The sequence below is a fragment of the Abramis brama genome, assembly GCF_963993115.1.
Source record: "Abramis brama genome assembly, chromosome: 14".
Lineage (NCBI taxonomy): Eukaryota > Metazoa > Chordata > Actinopteri > Cypriniformes > Leuciscidae > Abramis > Abramis brama.
Window position 1 is genome coordinate 3,192,266 of NC_139976.1, and position 21,434 is coordinate 3,213,699.

The 21,434-nt window shown below is 46.2% G+C and overlaps 1 protein-coding gene across 1 annotated transcript in view; it reads left to right on the top strand.

Moving 5' to 3' along the window:
- LOC311096286 (uncharacterized protein) overlaps positions 1–21,434 on the top strand; it is a 39,429-nt gene that overhangs the window by 5,280 nt on the left and 12,715 nt on the right. The window contains exon 7 of the mRNA XM_084135353.1: positions 31–1,011. Within this exon, the coding sequence (XP_083991479.1) occupies positions 31–1,011 (981 nt within the window). The remainder of the gene's footprint in view (positions 1–30; positions 1,012–21,434) is intronic.

The following is a 21,434-nucleotide window of genomic DNA, read 5'->3' on the forward strand; positions in this document are numbered from 1 at the left end:
ATGCATAAATATATTTACTGCCCCTTACAGAAAAAGTGGATACAACACTGAAAATGGAAACCACACAAACAGAAAGTAAGGCTATGGAGACTACAACTCCAGAAAGTACCACAACTGAGAACACAACAGCAGAAAGCAACTTAACTGAGACCACAACATTGGGCACCACAAAAAAAGAAAGTATGACCACAGACAAAACAACTCCGGACGGTACAACAGCCGAGACCACATCAGCAGAGAGCACCACAACTGTGGGTACCACAACAACAGAGGGTACCACAACCAAGACCACAAAAGCAGAAAGCACCACCCCTGAGGCCACAAATGTGGTTACTACAACAACAGAAAGCACCACATCAACAGAGGGTACCACAAGCGAGACAAAAACAACAGAAAGTATCACAACTGAGACTACAACAGCCGATACCACAACAGCAGAAAGCACCACAACTGTCCGTATCACGGGAACAGAAAGTTCCACAAGCCAGACCACAACAGCAGAAAGCACTACAACAACAGAAAGTATGACCACAGGCACAACAACTCCTGAAAATATCAAAACTGAGACCACAACAAAAGAAAGCACCACAGGTGAGACCACAACAGCAGAAATTACAACCACAGGCACAACATTTCCAGAACGTACAACTGCCGAGACCACAACAGCAGAGAGCACCACAACTGTGGATAGCACAACTGCAGAAAGAACCACCCCTGAGACCACAACTGTAGGAACTACAACAACAGAAAGCACGACCACAAGCACAACAACTCCAGGAAGTACAACAGCCGAGACCACAACAGTAGAGAGCACCACAACTGTGGATACCACAACAGCTGAAAGTACCACAAGTGAGATCACAACAGCACAAAGCACCACCCCAGAGACCAAAACTGTTGGTACTACTACAACAGAAAGTACCAGAGCAAAAGAAAGTATGACTACAGGCACAACAACTCCTGAAAGTACCACAACTGAGACCAAAACATCAGGCACCACAACAACAGAAAGTACAACCACAGCCACAACAACTCCTGAAAGTACCACAACTGAGACCACAACAGCAGAAAGTAACAGACCTGAGACCACAACTGATGGTACTACAACAACAACAGAAAGCACTACAACAACAGAAGGCACTACAAAAGAAAGTACAACAACAGCCACAACAGGAAAAATCACCACCCCTGAGACCAAAACTGTAGGTACTACTACAACAGAAAGTACCACAGCAACAGAAAGTACCACAAGCAAGACCACAACAACAGAAAGTACAACAACAGAAAGTACGTCTACAGGCACAACAACTCCTGAACGTACCACAACTGAGACCACAACAGCAGAGAGCACCACAACTGTGGGTACCACAACAGCACAAAGCACCACCCCTGAGACCACAACTGTAGGTAATACTACACCAGAAAGTACCACAGCAACAGAAAGTACCACAACTGAGACCACAACACCGGACATCACAACAACAGAAAGTACAACCACAGCCACAACAACTCCTGAAAGTACCACAACTGAGACCACAACTGTGGTGGCAACTACAAAAACAGAAAGCACTACAACAGAAAGTACGACTACAGGCACAACAACTCCTGAAAGTACCACAGCTGAGACCACAACACCGGACACCACAACAACAGACAGTACAACCACAGCCACAACAACTCCTGAAAGTACCACAACTGAGACCACAACAGTAGAAAGCACCACACCCGAGACCACAACTGTGGTGGCTACTACAACAACAGAAAGCACTACAACAGAAAGTACGACTACAGGCACAACAACTCCTGAAAGTACCACAACTGGGACCACAACACCGGACATCACAACAACAGAAAGTACAACCACAGCCACAACAACTCCTGAAAGTACCACAACTGAGACCACAACAGTAGAAAGCACCACAACTGTGGTGGCTACTACAACAACAGAAAGCGCTACAACAGAAAGTATGACTACAGGCACAACAACTCCTGAAAGTACCACAACTGAGACCACAACAGTAGAAAGCACCACAGCTGAGACCAAACCTGTGGTGGCTACTACAACAACAGAAAGCACCACAGCAACAGAAAACAATACAATAGAAAGTATGACTACAGGCACAACAACTCCTGAAAGTACCACAACAGTAGAAAGCACCACACCTGAGACCACAACTTTGGTGGCTACTACAACAACAGAAAGCACTACAACAGAAAATACGACTACAAGCACAACAACTCCTGAAAGTACCACAACTGAGACCACAACAGTAGAAAGCACCACAGCTGAGACCAAACCTGTGGTGGCTACTACAACAACAGAAAGCACCACAGCAACAGAAAACACTACAATAGAAAGTATGACTACAGGCACAACAACTCCTGAAAGTACCACAACTGAGACCACAACAGTAGAAAGCACCACACCTGAGACCACAACTGTGGTGGCTACTACAACAACAGAAAGCACCACAGCAACAGAAAGTACAATAAAAGAAAGTACGACTACAGGCACAACAACTCCTGAAAGTACCACAACTGAGACCACAACAGTAGAAAGCACCACACCTGAGACCACAACTGTGCTGGCTACTACAACAACAGAAAGCACTACAACAGAAAGTACGACTACAGGCACAACAACTCCTGAAAGTACCACAACACCGGACACCACAACAACAGAAAGTACAACCACAGCCACAACAACTCCTGAAAGTACCACAACTGAGACCACAACAGTAGAAAGCACCACACCTGAGACCACAACTTTGGTGGCTACTACAACAACAGAAAGCACTACAACAGAAAATACGACTACAAGCACAACAACTCCTGAAAGTACCACAACTGAGACCACAACAGTAGAAAGCACCACAGCTGAGACCAAACCTGTGGTGGCTACTACAACAACAGAAAGCACCACAGCAACAGAAAACACTACAATAGAAAGTACGACTACAGGCACAACAACTCCTGAAAGTACCACAACTGAAACCACAACAGTAGAAAGCACCACACCTGAGACCACAACTGTGGTGGCTACTACAACAACAGAAAGCACCACAGCAACAGAAAGTACAATAAAAGAAAGTACGACTACAGGCACAACAACTCCTGAAAGTACCACAACTGAGACCACAACAGTAGAAAGCACCACACCTGAGACCACAACTGTGCTGGCTACTACAACAACAAAAAGCACTACAACAGAAAGTACGACTACAGGCACAACAACTCCTGAAAGTACCACAACTGAGACAACAACACCGGACACCACAACAACAGAAAGTACAACCACAGCCACAACAACTCCTGAAAGTACCACAACTGAGACCACAACCGTAGAAAGCACCACACCTGAGACCACAACTGTAGTGGCTACTACAACAACAGAAAGTACTTCAACAGAAAGTACGACTACAGGCACAACAACTCCTGAAAGTACCACAACTGAGACCACAACACCGGACATCACAACAACAGAAAGTACAACCACAGCCACAACAACTCCTGAAAGTACCACAACTGAGACCACAACACCGGGCATCACAACAACAGAAAGTACAACCACAGCCACAACAACTCCTGAAAGTACCACAACTGAGACCACAACTGTGGTGGCAACTACAAAAACAGAAAGAACTACAACAGAAAGTACGACTACAGGCACAACAACTCCTGAAAGTACCACAACTGAGACCACAACAGTAGAAAGCACCACACCTGAGACCACAACTGTGCTGGCTACTACAACAACAGAAAGCACTACAACAGAAAGTACGACTACAGGCACAACAACTCCTGAAAGTACCACAACTGAGACCACAACACCGGACACCACAACAACAGAAAGTACAACCACAGCCACAACAACTCCTGAAAGTACTACAACTGAGACCACAACAGTAGAAAGCACCACACCTGAGACCACAACTTTGGTGGCTACTACAACAACAGAAAGCACTACAACAGAAAATACGACTACAAGCACAACAACTCCTGAAAGTACCACAACTGAGACCACAACAGTAGAAAGCACCACAGCTGAGACCAAACCTGTGGTGGCTACTACAACAACAGAAAGCACCACAGCAACAGAAAACACTACAATAGAAAGTACGACTACAGGCACAACAACTCCTGAAAGTACCACAACTGAGACCACAACAGTAGAAAGCACCACACCTGAGACCACAACTGTGGTGGCTACTAAAACAACAGAAAGCACCACAGCAACAGAAAGTACAATAAAAGAAAGTACGACTACAGGCACAACAACTCCTGAAAGTACCACAACTGAGACCACAACACCGGACATCACAACAACAGAAAGTACAACCACAGCCACAACAACTCCTGAAAGTACCACAACTGAGACCACAACAGTAGAAAGCACCACACCTGAGACCACAACTGTGGTGGCTACTACAACAACAGAAAGCACTACAACAGAAAGTACGACTACAGGCACAACAACTCCTGAAAGTACCACAACTGAGACCACAACAGTAGAAAGCACCACACCTGAGACCACAACTTTGGTGGCTACTACAACAACAGAAAGCACTACAACAGAAAGTATGACTACAAGCACAACAACTCCTGAAAGTACCACAACTGAGACCACAACAGTAGAAAGCACCACAGCTGAGACCAAACCTGTGGTGGCTACTACAACAACAGAAAGCACCACAGCAACAGAAAGCACTACAACAGAAAGTACGACTACAGCCACAACAACTCCTGAAAGTACCACAACTGAGACCACAACAGTAGAAAGCACCACACCTGAGGCCACAACTGTGGTGGCTACTACAACAACAGAAAGCACTACAACAGAAAGTACAACTACAGGCACAACAACTCCCGAAAGTACCACAACTGGGACCACAACACCAGACATCACAACAACAGAAAGTACAACCATAGCCACAACAACTCCTGAAAGTACCACAACTGAGACCACAACTGTGGTGGCTTCTACAACAACAGAAAGCACTACAACAGAAAGTATGACTACAGGCACAACAACTCCTGAAAGTACCACAACTGAGACCACAACAGTAGAAAGCACCACACCTGAGACCACAACTGTGGTGGCTACTACAACAACAGAAAGCACTACAACAGAAAGTACGACTACCGGCACAACAACTCCTGAAAGTACCACAACTGAGACCACAACAGTAGAAAGCACCACACCTGAGACCACAACTGTGGTGGCTACTACAACAACAAAAAGCACCACAGCAACAGAAAGTACAACAACAGAAAGTACGACTACAGCCACGACAACCCCTGAAAGTACCACAACTGAGACCACAACAGTACAAAGCACCACACCTGAGACCACAACTGTGGTGGCTACTACAACAACAGAAAGCACTACAACAGAAAGTACGACTACAGGCACAACAACTCCTGAAAGTACCATAACTGAGACCACAACACCAGACACCACAACAACAGAAAGTACAACCACAGCCACAACAACTCCTGAAAGTACCACAACTGAGACCACAACAGTAGAAAGCACAACACCTGAGACCACAGCTGTGGTGGCTACTACAACAACAGAAAGCACTACAACAGAAAGTATGACTACAGGCACAACAACTCCTGAAAGTACCACAACTGAGACCACAACGCCGGACACCACAACAACAGAAAGTACAACCACAGCCACAACAACTCCTGAAAGTACCACAACTGAGACCACAACAGTAGAAAGCACCACACCTGAGACCACAACTGTGCTGGCTACTACAACAACAGAAAGCACTACAACAGAAAGTATGACTACAGGCACAACAACTCCTGAAAGTACCACAACTGAGACCACAACCGTAGAAAGCACCACAACTGAGACCACAACTGTGGTGGCTACTACAACAACAGAAAGCACTACAACAGAAAGTACAACTACAGGCACAACAACTCCCGAAAGTACCACAACACCGGACATCACAACAACAGAAAGTACAACCACAGCCACAACAACTCCTGAAAGTACCACAACTGAGACCACAACAGTAGAAAGCACCACACCTGAGACCACAACTGTGGTGGCTACTACAACAACAGAAAGCACTACAACAGAAAGTACGACTACAGGCACAACAACTCCTGAAAGTACCACAACTGAGACCACAACAGTAGAAAGCACCACACCTGAGACCACAACTTTGGTGGCTACTACAACAACAGAAAGCACTACAACAGAAAGTACGACTACAAGCACAACAACTCCTGAAAGTACCACAACTGAGACCACAACAGTAGAAAGCACCACAGCTGAGACCAAACCTGTGGTGGCTACTACAACAACAGAAAGCACCACAGCAACAGAAAGCACTACAACAGAAAGTACGACTACAGCCACAACAACTCCTGAAAGTACCACAACTGAGACCACAACAGTAGAAAGCACCACACCTGAGACCACAACTGTGGTGGCTACTACAACAACAGAAAGCACTACAACAGAAAGTACAACTACAGGCACAACAACTCCCGGAAGTACCACAACTGAAACCACAACAGTAGAAAGCACCACACCTGAGACCACAACTGTGGTGGCTACTACAACAACAGAAAGCACCACAGCAACAGAAAGTACAATAAAGGAAAGTACGACTACAGACACAACAACTCCTGAAAGTACCACAACTGAGACCACAACAGTAGAAAGCACCACACCTGAGACCACAACTCTGGTGGCTACTACAACAACAGAAAGCACTACAACAGAAAGTACGACTACAGGCACAACAACTCCTGAAAGTACCACAACTGAGACCACAACACCGGACACCACAACAACAGAAAGTACAACCACAGCCACAACAACTCCTGAAAGTAACACAACTGAGATCACAACCGTAGAAAGCGCCACACCTGAAACCACAACTGTAGTGGCTACTACAACAACAAAAAGTACTTCAACAGAAAGTACGACTACAGGCACAACAAGTACCACAACAACACCTGAAAGTACCACAACTGAGACCACAACAGTAGAAAGCACCACACCTGAGACCACAACAGTGCTGGCTACTACAACAACAGAAAGCACTACAACAGAAAGTACGACTACAGGCACAACAACTCCTGAAAGTACCACAACTGGGACCACAACACCGGACATCACAACAACAGAAAGTACAACCACAGCCACAACAACTCCTGAAAGTACCACAACTGAGACCACAACAATAGAAAGCACCACACCTGAGACCACAACTCTGGTGGCTACTACAACAACAGAAAGCACTACAACAGAAAGTACAACTACAGGCACAACAACTCCTGAAAGTACCACAACTGGGACCACAACACCGGGTATCACAACAACAGAAAGTACAACCACAGCCACAACAACTCCTGAAAGTACCACACCTGAGACCACAAATGTAGTGGCTACTACAACAACAGAAAGTACTTCAACAGAAAGTACGACTACAGGCACAACAACTCTTGAAAGTACCACAACTGAGACCACAACAGTAGAAAGCACCACACCTGAGACCACAACTGTGGTTGCTACTACAACAACAGAAAGCACTACAACAGAAAGTACGACTACAGGCACAACAACTCCTGAAAGTACCACAACTGAGACCACAACAGTAGAAAGCACCACACCTGAGACCACAACTTTGGTGGCTACTACAACAACAGAAAGCACTACAACAGAAAGTACGACTACAAGCACAACAACTCCTGAAAGTACCACAACTGAGACCACAACAGTAGAAAGCACCACACCTGAGACCACAACTGTGGTGGCTACTACAACAACAGAAAGCACCACAGCAACAGAAAGTACAACAACAGAAAGTACGACTACAGGCACAACAACTCCTGAAAGCACCACACCTGAGACCACAACTTTGATGGCTACTACAACAACAGAAAGCACTACAACAGAAAGTACGACTACAAGCACAACAACTCCTGAAAGTACCACAACTGAGACCACAACACCGGACATCACTACAACAGAAAGTACAACCACAGCCACAACAACTCCTGAAAGTACCACAACTGAGACCACAACAGTAGAAAGCACCACACCTGAGACCACAACTGTGCTGGCTACTACAACAACAGAAAGTACAACTACAGGCACAACAATTCTTGAAAGTACCACAACTGGGACCACAACACCGGACACCACAACAAAAGAAAGTACAACCACATCCACAACAACTCCTGAAAGTACCACAACTGAGACCACAACAGTAGAAAGCACCACACCTGAGACCACAACTCTGTTGGCTACTACAACAACAGAAAGCACTATAACAGAAAGTACAACTACAGGCACAACAACTCCTGAAAGTACCACAACTGGGACCACAACACCGGACACCACAACAACAGAAAGTACAACCACAGCCACAACAACTCCTGAAAGTACCACAACTGAGACCACAACAGTAGAGAGCACCACACCTGAGACCACAACTGTGGTGGCTGCTACAACAAAAGAAAGCACCACAGCAACAGAAAGTACAATAAAAGAAATTACGACTACAGGCACATCAACTCCTGAAAGTACCACAACTGAGACCACAACAGTAGAAAGCACCACACCTGAGACCACAACTGTGCTGGCTACTACAACAACAGAAAGCACTAAAACAGAAAGTACGACTACAGGCACAACAACTCCTGAAAGTACCACACCTGAGACCACAACACCGGTCATCACAACAACAGAAAGTACAACCACAGCCACGACAACTCCTGAAAGTACCACAACTGAGACCACAACAGTACAAAGCACCACACCTGAGACCACAACTGTGGTGGCTACTACAACAACAGAAAGCACTACAACAGAAAGTACGACTACAGCCACAACAACTCCTAAAAGTACCACAACTGAGACCACAACAGTAGAAAGCACAACACCTGAGACCACAGCTGTGGTGGCTACTACAACAACAGAAAGCACTACAACAGAAAGTACGACTACAGGCACAACAACTCCTGAAAGTATCACAACTGAGACCACAACAGTAGAAAGCACAACACCTGAGACCACAACTGTGGTGGCTACTACAACAACAGAAAGCACTACAACAGAAAGTACGACTACAGGCACAACAACTCCTGAAAGTACCACAACTGGGACCACAACACTGGACACCACAACAACAGAAAGTACAACCACAGCCACAACAACTCCTGAAAGTACCACAACTGAGACCACAACACCGGGCATCACAACAACAGAAAGTACAACCACAGCCACGACAACTCCTGAAAGTACCACAACTGAGACCACAACAGTACAAAGCACCACACCTGAGACCACAACTGTAGTGGCTACTACAACAACAGAAAGTACTTCAACAGAAACTACGACTACAGGCACAACAACTCCTGAAAGTACCACAACTGAGACCACAACAGTAGAAAGCACCACACCTGAGACCACAACTGTGGTGGCTACTACAACAACAGAAAGCACTACAACAGAAAGTACGACTACAGGCACAACAACTCCTGAAAGTACCACAACTGAGACCACAACACCAGACACCACAACAACAGAAAGTACAACCACAGCCACAACAACTCCTGAAAGTACCACAACTGAGACCACAACAGTAGAAAGCACAACACCTGAGACCACAGCTGTGGTGGCTACTACAACAACAGAAAGCACTACAACAGAAAGTACGACTACAGGCACAACAACTCCTGAAAGTACCACAACTGAGACCACAACACCAGACACCACAACAACAGAAAGTACAACCACAGCCACAACAACTCCTGAAAGTACCACAACTGAGACCACAACAGTAGAAAGCACAACACCTGAGACCACCGCTGTGGTGGCTACTACAACAACAGAAAGCACTACAACAGAAAGTACGACTACAGGCACAACAACTCCTGAAAGTACCACAACTGAGACCAGAACAGTAGAAAGCACCACACCTGAGACCACAGCTGTGGTGGCTACTACAACAACAGAAAGCACTACAACAGAAAGTACGGCTACAGGCACAACAACTCCTGAAAGTACCACAACTGAGACCACGACACCAGACACCACAACAACAGAAAGTACAACCACAGCCACAACAACTCCTGAAAGTACCACAACTGAGACCACAACAGTAGAAAGCACCACACCTGAGACCACAGCTGTGGTGGCTACTACAACAACAGAAAGTACGACTACAGGCACAACAACTCCTGAAAGTACCACAACTGAGACCACAACGCCGGACACCACAACAACAGAAAGTACAACCACAGCCGCAACAACTCCTGAAAGTACCACAACTGAGACCACAACAGAAAAAAGCACCACACCTGAGACCACAACTGTGGTTGCTACTACAACAACAGAAAGCACTACAACAGAAAGTACGACTACAGGCACAACAACTCCTGAAAGTACCACAACTGAGACCACAACAGTAGAAAGCACCACACCTGAGATCACAACTGTGGTGGCTACTACAACAACAGAAATCACTACAACAGAAAGTACGACTACAGGCACAGCAACTCCTGAAAGTACCACAACTGAGACCACAACAGTAGAAAGCACCACACCTGAGACCACAACTGTGGTGGCTACTACAACAACAGAAAGCACTACAACAGAAAGTACGACTACAGGCACAACAACTCCTGAAAGTACCACAACTGAGACCACAACACTGGACACCACAACAACAGAAAGTACAACCACAGCCACGACAACTCCTGAAAGTACCACAACTGAGACCACAACAGTACAAAGCACCACACCTGAGACCACAACTGTGGTGGCTACTACAACAACAGAAAGCACTACAACAGAAAGTACGACTACAGGCACAACAACTCCTGAAAGTACCACAACACTGGACACCACAACAACTCCTGAAAGTACCACAACTGAGACCACAACACTGGGCATCACAACAACAGAAAGTACAACCACAGCCACGACAACTCCTGAAAGTACCACAACTGAGACCACAACAGTACAAAGCACCACACCTGAGACCAACTCTGTAGTGGCTACTACAACAACAGAAAGTACTTCAACAGAAACTACGACTACAGGCAGAACAACTCCTGAAAGTACCACAACTGAGACCACAACACCGGGCATCACAACAACAGAAAGTACAACCACAGCCACAACAACTCCTGAAAGTACCACAACTGAGACCACAACAGTAGAAAGCACCACACCTGAGACCACAGCTGTGTTGGCTACTACAACAACAGAAAGTACGACTACAGGCACAACAACTCCTGAAAGTACCACAACTGAGACCACAACGCCGGACACCACAACAACAGAAAGTACAACCACAGCCACAACAACTCCTGAAAGTACCACAACTGAGACCACAACAGTAGAAAGCACCACACCTGAGACCACAACTGTGGTTGCTACTACAACAACAGAAAAAACTACAACAGAAAGTACGACTACAGGCACAACAACTCCTGAAAGTACCACAACTGAGACCACAACACCGGACACCACAACAACAGAAAGTACAACCACAGCCACAACAACTCCTAAAAGTACCACAACTGAGACCACAACAGTAGAAAGCGCCACACCTGAGACCACATCTGTGGTGGCTACTACAGCAACAGAAAGCACTACAACAGAAAGTACGACTACAGGCACAACAACTCCTGAAAGTACCACAACTGAGACCACAACACCGGTCATCACAATAACAGAAAGTACAACCACAGCCACGACAACTCCTGAAAGTACCACAACTGAGACCACAACAGTACAAAGCACCACACCTGAGACCACAACTGTGGTGGCTACTACAACAACAGAAAGCACTACAACAGAAAGTACGACTACAGGCACAACAACTCCTGAAAGTACCACAACTGAGACCACAACAGTAGAAAGCACAACACCTGAGACCACAGCTGTGGTGGCTACTACAACAACAGAAAGCACTACAACAGAAAGTACGACTACAGGCACAACAACTCCTGAAAGTACCACAACTGAGACCACAACACTGGACACCACAACAACAGAAAGTACAACCACAGCCACAACAACTCCTGAAAGTACCACAACTGAGTCCACAACACCGGGCATCACAACAACAGAAAGTACAACCACAGCCACGACAACTCCTGAAAGTACCACAACTGAGACCACAACAGTACAAAGCACTACACCTGAGACCACAACTGTGGTGGCTACTACAACAACAGAAAGCACTACAACAGAAAGTACGACTACAGGCACAACAACTCCTGAAAGTACCACAACTGAGACCACAACACCGGGCATCACAACAACAGAAAGTACAACCACAGCCACAACAACTCCTGAAAGTACCACCACTGAGACCACAACAGTAGAAAGCACCACACCTGAGACCACAACTGTGGTGGCTACTACAACAACAGAAAGCACTACAACAGAAAGTACGACTACAGGCACAACAACTCCTGAAAGTACCACAACTGAGACCACAACACCAGACACCACAACAACAAAAATTACAACCACAGCCACAACAACTCCTGAAAGTACCACAACTGAGACCACAACAGTAGAAAGCACAACACCTGAGACCACAGCTGTGGTGGCTACTACAACAACAGAAAGCACTACAACAGAAAGTACGACTACAGGCACAACAACTCCTGAAAGTAACACAACTGAGACCACAACAGTAGAAAGCACCACACCTGAGACCACAGCTGTGGTGGCTACTACAACAACAGATAGCACTACAACAGAAAGTACGACTACAGGCACAACAACTCCTGAAAGTACCACAACTGAGACCACAACACCGGGCATCACAACAACAGAAAATACAACCACAGCCACGACAACTCCTGAAAGTACCACAACTGAGACCACAACAGTACAAAGCACCACACCTGAGACCACAACTCTGGTGGCTACTACAACAACAGAAAGCACAACAACAGAAAGTACAACCACAGCCACAACAACTCCTGAAAGTACCACAACTGAGACCACAACAGTAGAAAGCACCACACCTGAGACCACAACTGTGGTTGCTACTACAACAACAGAAAGCACTACAACAGAAAGTACGACTAAGGGCACAACAACTCCTGAAAGTACCACAACTGAGACCACAACACTGGACACCACAACAACAGAAAGTACAACCACAGCGACAACAACTCCTGAAAGTACCACAACTGAGACCACAACACCGGGCATCACAACAACAGAAAGTACAACCACAGCCACAACAACTCCTGAAAGTACCACAACTGAGACCACAACAGTAGAAAGCACCACACCTGAGACCACAACTGTGGTGGCTACTACAACAACAGAAATCACTACAACAGAAAGTACGACTACAGGCACAACAACTCCTGAAAGTACCACAACTGAGACCACAACAGTAGAAAGCACCACACCTGAGACCACAACTGTGGTGGCTACTACAACAACAGAAAGCACTACAACAGAAAGTACGACTACAGGCACAACAACTCCTGAAAGTACCACAACTGAGACCACAACACTGGACACCACAACAACAGAAAGTACAACCACAGCCACAACAACTCCTGAAAGTACCACAACTGAGACCACAACACCGGTCATCACAACAACAGAAAGTACAACCACAGCCATGACAACTCCTGAAAGTACCACAACTGAGACCACAACAGTACAAAGCACCACACCTGAGACCACAACTGAAGTGGCTACTACAACAACAGAAAGTACTTCAACAGAAACTATGACTACAGGCACAACAACTCCTGAAAGTACCACAACTGAGACCACAACACCGGGCATCACAACAACAGAAAGTACAACCACAGCCACGACAACTCCTGAAAGTACCACAACTGAGACCACAACAGTAAAAAGCACCACACCTGAGACCACAACTGTGGTGGCTACTACAACAACAGAAAGCACTACAACAGAAAGTACAACCACAGCCACAACAACTCCTGAAAGTACCACAACTGAGACCACAACACCGGGCATCACAACAACAGAAAGTACAACCACAGCCACGACAACCCCTGAAAGTACCACAACTGAGACCACAACAGTACAAAGCACCACACCTGAGACCACAACTGTGGTGGCTACTACAACAACAGAAAGCACTACAACAGAAAGTACGACTACAGGCACAACAACTCCTGAAAGTACCATAACTGAGACCACAACACCAGACACCACAACAACAGAAAGTACAACCACAGCCACAACAACTCCTGAAAGTACCACAACTGAGACCACAACAGTAGAAAGCACCACACCTGAGACCACAACTGTGGTGGCTTCTACAACAACAGAAATCACTACAACAGAAAGTACGACTACAGGCACAACAACTCCTGAAAGTACCACAACTGAGACCACAACAGTAGAAAGCACCACACCTGAGACCACAACTGTGGTGGCTACTACAACAACAGAAAGCACTACAACAGAAAGTACGACTACAGGCACAACAACTCCTGAAAGTACCACAACTGAGACCACAACACTGGACACCACAACAACAGAAAGTACAACCACAGCCACAATATCTCCTGAAAGTACCACAACTGAGACCACAACAGTAGAAAGCACCATACCTGAGACCACAACTGTGGTGGCTACTACAACAACAGAAAGCACTACAACAGAAAGTACGACTGCAGGCACAACAACTCCTGAAAGTACCACAACTGAGACCACAACACCGGACACCACAACAACAGAAAGTACAACCACAGCCACAACAACTCCTGAAAGTACCACAACTGAGACCACAACACCGGTCATCACAACAACAGAAAGTACAACCACAGCCACGACAACTCCTGAAAGTACCACAACTGAGACCACAACAGTACAAAGCACCACACCTGAGACCACAACTCTGGTGGCTACTACAACAACAGAAAGCACAACAACAGAAAGTACAACCACAGCCACAACAACTCCTGAAAGTACCACAACTGAGACCACAACACCGGTCATCACAACAACAGAAAGTACAACCACAGCCACGACAACCCCTGAAAGTACCACAACTGAGACCACAACAGTACAAAGCACCACACCTGAGACCACAACTGTGGTGGCTACTACAACAACAGAAAGCACTACAACAGAAAGTACGACTACAGGCACAACAACTCCTGAAAGTACCATAACTGAGACCACAACACCAGACACCACAACAACAGAAAGTACAACCACAGCCACAACAACTCCTGAAAGTACCACAACTGAGACCACAACAGTAGAAAGCACAACACCTGAGACCACAGCTGTGGTGGCTACTACAACAACAGAAAGCACTACAACAGAAAGTACGACTACAGGCACAACAACTCCTGAAAGTACCACAACTGAGACCACAACACCGGGCATCACAACAACAGAAAGTACAACCACAGCCACAACAACCCCTGAAAGTACCACAACTGAGACCACAACAGTACAAAGCACCACACCTGAGACCACAACTGTGGTGGCTACTACAACAACAGAAAGCACTACAACAGAAAGTACGACTACAGGCACAACAACTCCTGAAAGTACCACAACTGAGACCACAACACCGGACACCACAACAACAGAAAGTACAACCACAGCCACAACAACTCCTGAAAGTACCACAACTGAGACCACAACAATAGAAAGCACCACACCTGAGACCACAACTGTGGTGGCTTTTACAACAACAGAAATCACTACAACAGAAAGTACGACTACAGGCACAACAACTCCTGAAAGTACCACAACTGAGACCACAACAGTAGAAAGCACCACACCTGAGACCACAACTGTGGTGGCTACTACAACAATAGAAAGCACTACAACAGAAAGTACGACTACAGGCACAACAACTCCTGAAAGTACCACAACTGAGACCACAACACTGGACACCACAACAACAGAAAGTACAACCACAGCCACAACAACTCCTGAAAGTACCACAACTGAGACCACAACAGTAGAAAGCACCATACCTGAGACCACAACTGTGGTGGCTACTACAACAACAGAAAGCACTACAACAGAAAGTACGACTACAGGCACAACAACTCCTGAAAGTACCACAACTGAGACCACAACACCGGACACCACAACAACAGAAAGTACAACCACAGCCACAACAACTCCTGAAAGCACCACAACTGAGACCACAACACCGGTCATCACAACAACAGAAAGTACAACCACAGCCACGACAACTCCTGAAAGTACCACAACTGAGACCACAACAGTACAAAGCACCACACCTAAGACCACAACTCTGGTGGCTACTACAACAACAGAAAGCACAACAACAGAAAGTACAACCACAGCCACAACAACTCCTGAAAGTACCACAACTGAGACCACAACAGTAGAAAGCACCACACCTGAGACCACAACTGTGGTGGCTACTACAACAACAGAAATCACTACAACAGAAAGTACGTCTACAGGCACAACAACTCCTGAAAGTACCACAACTGAGACCACAACAGTAGAAAGCACCACACCTGAGACCACAACTGTGGCTGCTACTACAACAACAGAAAGCACTACAACAGAAAGTACGACTACAGGCACAACAACTCCTGAAAGTACCACAACTGAGACCACAACACCGGACACCACAACAACAGAAAGTACAACCACAGCCACAACAACTCCTGAAAGTACCACAACTGAGACCACAACACCGGTCATCACAACAACAGAAAGTACAACCACAGCCACGACAACTACTGAAAGTACCACAACTGAGACCACAACAGTACAAAGCACCACTCCTGAGACCACAACTCTGGTGGCTACTACAACAACAGAAAGCACTACAACAGAAAGTACGACTACAGGCACAACAACTCCTGAAAGTACCACAACTGAGACCACAACACTGGACACCACAACAACAGAAAGTACAACCACAGCCACAACAACTCCTGAAAGTACCACAACTGAGACCACAACACCGGTCATCACAACAACAGAAAGTACAACCACAGCCACGACAACTCCTGAAAGTACCACAACTGAGACCACAACAGTACAAAGCACCACACCTGAGACCACAACTCTGGTGGCTACTACAACAACAGAAAGCACAACAACAGAAAGTACAACCACAGCCACAACAACTCCTGAAAGTACCACAACTGAGACCACAACAGTAGAAAACACCACACCTGAGACCACCACTGTGGTTGCTACTACAACAACAACAGAAAGCACTACAACAGAAAGTACGACTACAGGCACAACAACTCCTGAAAGTACCACAACTGAGACCACAACACTGGACACCACAACAACAGAAAGTACAACCACAGCCACAACAACTCCTGAAAGTACCACAACTGAGACCACAACAACGGGCATCACAACAACAGAAAGTACAACCACAGCCACGACAACCCCTGAAAGTACCACAACTGAGACCACAACAGTACAAAGCACCACACCTGAGACCACAACTGTGGTGGCTACTACAACAACAGAAAGCACTACAACAGAAAGTACGACTACAGGCACAACAACTCCTGAAAGTACCACAACTGAGACCACAACAGTAGAAAGCACAACACCTGAGACCACAGCTGTGGTGGCTACTACAACAACAGAAAGCACTACAACAGAAAGTACGACTACAGGCACAACAACTCCTGAAAGTACCACAACTGAGACCACAACGCCGGACACCACAACAACAGAAAGTACAACCACAGCCACAACAACTCCTGAAAGTACCACAACTGAGACCACAACAGTAGAAAGCACCACACCTGAGACCACAACTGTGGCTGCTACTACAACAACAGAAAGCACTACAACAGAAAGTACGACTACAGGCACAACAACTCCTGAAAGTACCACAACTGAGACCACAACACCGGACACCACAACAACAGAAAGTACAACCACAGCCACAACAACTCCTGAAAGTACCACAACTGAGACCACAACAGTAGTAAGCACCACACCTGAGACCACAACTGTGGTGGCTACTACAACAACAGAAATCACTACAACAGAAAGTACGACTACAGGCACAACAACTCCTGAAAGTACCACAACTGAGACCACAACAGTAGAAAGCACCACACCTGAGACCACAACTGTGGTGGCTACTACAACAACAGAAAGCACTACAACAGAAAGTACGACTACAGGCACAACAACTCCTGAAAGTACCACAACTGAGACCACAACACTGGACACCACAACAACAGAAAGTACAACCACAGCCACAACAACTCCTGAAAGTACCACAACTGAGACCACAACAGTACAAAGCACCACACCTGAGACCACAACTCTGGTGGCTACTACAACAACAGAAAGCACTACAACAGAAAGTACGACTACAGGCACAACAACTCCTGAAAGTACCACAACTGGGACCACAACACCCGGCATCACAACAACAGAAAGTACAACCACAGCCATGACAACTCCTGAAAGTACCACAACTGAGACCACAACAGTACAAAGCACCACACCTGAGACCACAACTGTAGTGGCTACTACAACAACAGAAAGTACTTCAACAGAAACTACGACTACAGCCACAACAACTCCTGAAAGTACCACAACTGAGACCACAACACCGGGCATCACAACAACAGAAAGTACAACCACAGCCACGACAACTCCTGAAAGTACCACAACTGAGACCACAACAGTACAAAGCACCACACCTGAGACCACAACTGTGGTGGCTACTACAACAACAGAAAGCACTACAACAGAAAGTACAACCACAGCCACAACAACTCCTGAAAGTACCACAACTGAGACCACTACACCGGGCATCACAACAACAGAAAGTACAACCACAGCCACGACAACCCCTGAAAGTACCACAACTGAGACCACAACAGTACAAAGCACCACACCTGAGACCACAACTGTGGTGGCTACTACAACAACAGAAAGCACTACAACAGAAAGTACGACTACAGGCACAACAACTCCTGAAAGTACCACAACTGAGACCACTACACCAGACACCACAACAACAGAAAGTACAACCACAGCCACAACAACTCCTGAAAGTACCACAACTGAGACCACAACAGTAGAAAGCACAACACCTGAGATCACAGCTGTGGTGGCTACTACAACAACAGAAAGCACAACAACAGAAAGTACAACCACAGCCACAACAACTCCTGAAAGTACCACAACTGAGACCACAACAGTAGAAAGCACCACACCTGAGACCACAACTGTGGTTGCCACTACAACAACAGAAAGCACTACAACAGAAAGTACGACTACAGGCACAACAACTCCTGAAAGTACCACAACTGAGACCACAACACTGGACACCACAACAACAGAAAGTACAACCACAGCCACAACAACTCCTGAAAGTACCACAACTGAGACCACAACACCGGTCATCACAACAACAGAAAGTACAACCACAGCCACGACAACTCCTGAAAGTACCACAACTGAGACCACAACAGTACAAAGCACCACACCTGAGACCACAACTGTGGTGGTGGCTACTACAACAACAGAAAGCACTACAACAGAAAGTACGACTACAGGCACAACAACTCCTGAAAGTACCACAACTGAGACCACAACAGTAGAAAGCACAACACCTGAGACCACAGCTGTGGTGGCTACTACAACAACAGAAAGCACTACAACAGAAAGTACGACTACAGGCACAACAACTCCTGAAAGTACCACAACTGAGACCACAACGCCGGACACCACAACAACAGAAAGTACAACCACAGCCACAACAACTCCTCAAAGTACCACAACTGAGACCACAACAGTAGAAAGCACCACACCTGAGACCACAACTGTGGCTGCTACTACAACAACAGAAAGCACTACAACAGAAAGTACGACTACAGGCACAACAACTCCTGAAAGTACCACAACTGAGACCACAACACCGGACACCACAACAACAGAAAGTACAACCACAGCCACAACAACTCCTGAAAGTACCACAACTGAGACCACAACAGTAGTAAGCACCACACCTGAGACCACAACTGTGGTGGCTACTACAACAACAGAAATCACTACAACAGAAAGTACGACTACAGGCACAACAACTCCTGAAAGTACCACAACTGAGACCACAACAGTAGAAAGCACCACACCTGAGACCACAACTGTGGTGGCTACTACAACAACAGAAAGCACTACAACAGAAAGTATGACTACAGGCACAACAACTCCTGAAAGTACCACAACTGAGACCACAACACTGGACACCACAACAACAGAAAGTACAACCACAGCCACAACAACTCCTGAAAGTACCACAACTGAGACCACAACAGTACAAAGCACCACACCTGAGACCACAACTCTGGTGGCTACTACAACAACAGAAAGCACTACAACAGAAACTACGACTACAGCCACAACAACTCCTGAAAGTACCACAACTGAGACCACAACACCGGGCATCACAACAACAGAAAGTACAACCACAGCCACGACAACTCCTGAAAGTACCACAACTGAGACCACAACAGTACAAAGCACCACACCTGAGACCACAACTGTGGTGGCTACTACAACAACAGAAAGCACTACAACAGAAAGTACAACCACAGCCACAACAACTCCTGAAAGTACCACAACTGAGACCACAACACCGGGCATCACAACAACAGAAAGTACAACCACAGCCACGACAACCCCTGAAAGTACCACAACTGAGACCACAACAGTACAAAGCACCACACCTGAGACCACAACTGTGGTGGCTACTACAACAACAGAAAGCACTACAACAGAAAGTACAACTACAGGCACAACAACTCCTGAAAGTACCACAACTGAGACCACTACACCAGACACCACAACAACAGAAAGTACAACCACAGCCACAACAACTCCTGAAAGTACCACAACTGAGACCACAACAGTAGAAAGCACAACACCTGAGATCACAGCTGTGGTGGCTACTACAACAACAGAAAGCACTACAACAGAAAGTACGACTACAGGCACAACAACTCCTGAAAGTACCACAACTGAGACCACAACGCCGGACACCACAACAACAGAAAGTACAACCACAGCCACAACAACTCCTGAAAGTACCACAACTGAGACCACAACAGTAGAAAGCACCACACCTGAGACCACAACTGTGGTTGCTACTACAACAACAGAAAGCACTACAACAGAAAGTACGACTACAGGCACAACAACTCCTGAAAGTACCACAACTGAGACCACAACGCCGGACACCACAACAACAGAAAGTACAACCACAGCCACAACAACTCCTGAAAGTACCACAACTGAGACCACAACAGTAGAAAGCACCACACCTGAGACCACAACTGTGGTTGCTACTACAACAACAGAAAGCACTACAACAGAAAGTACGACTACAGGCACAACAACTCCTGAAAGTACCACAACTGAGACCACAACACTG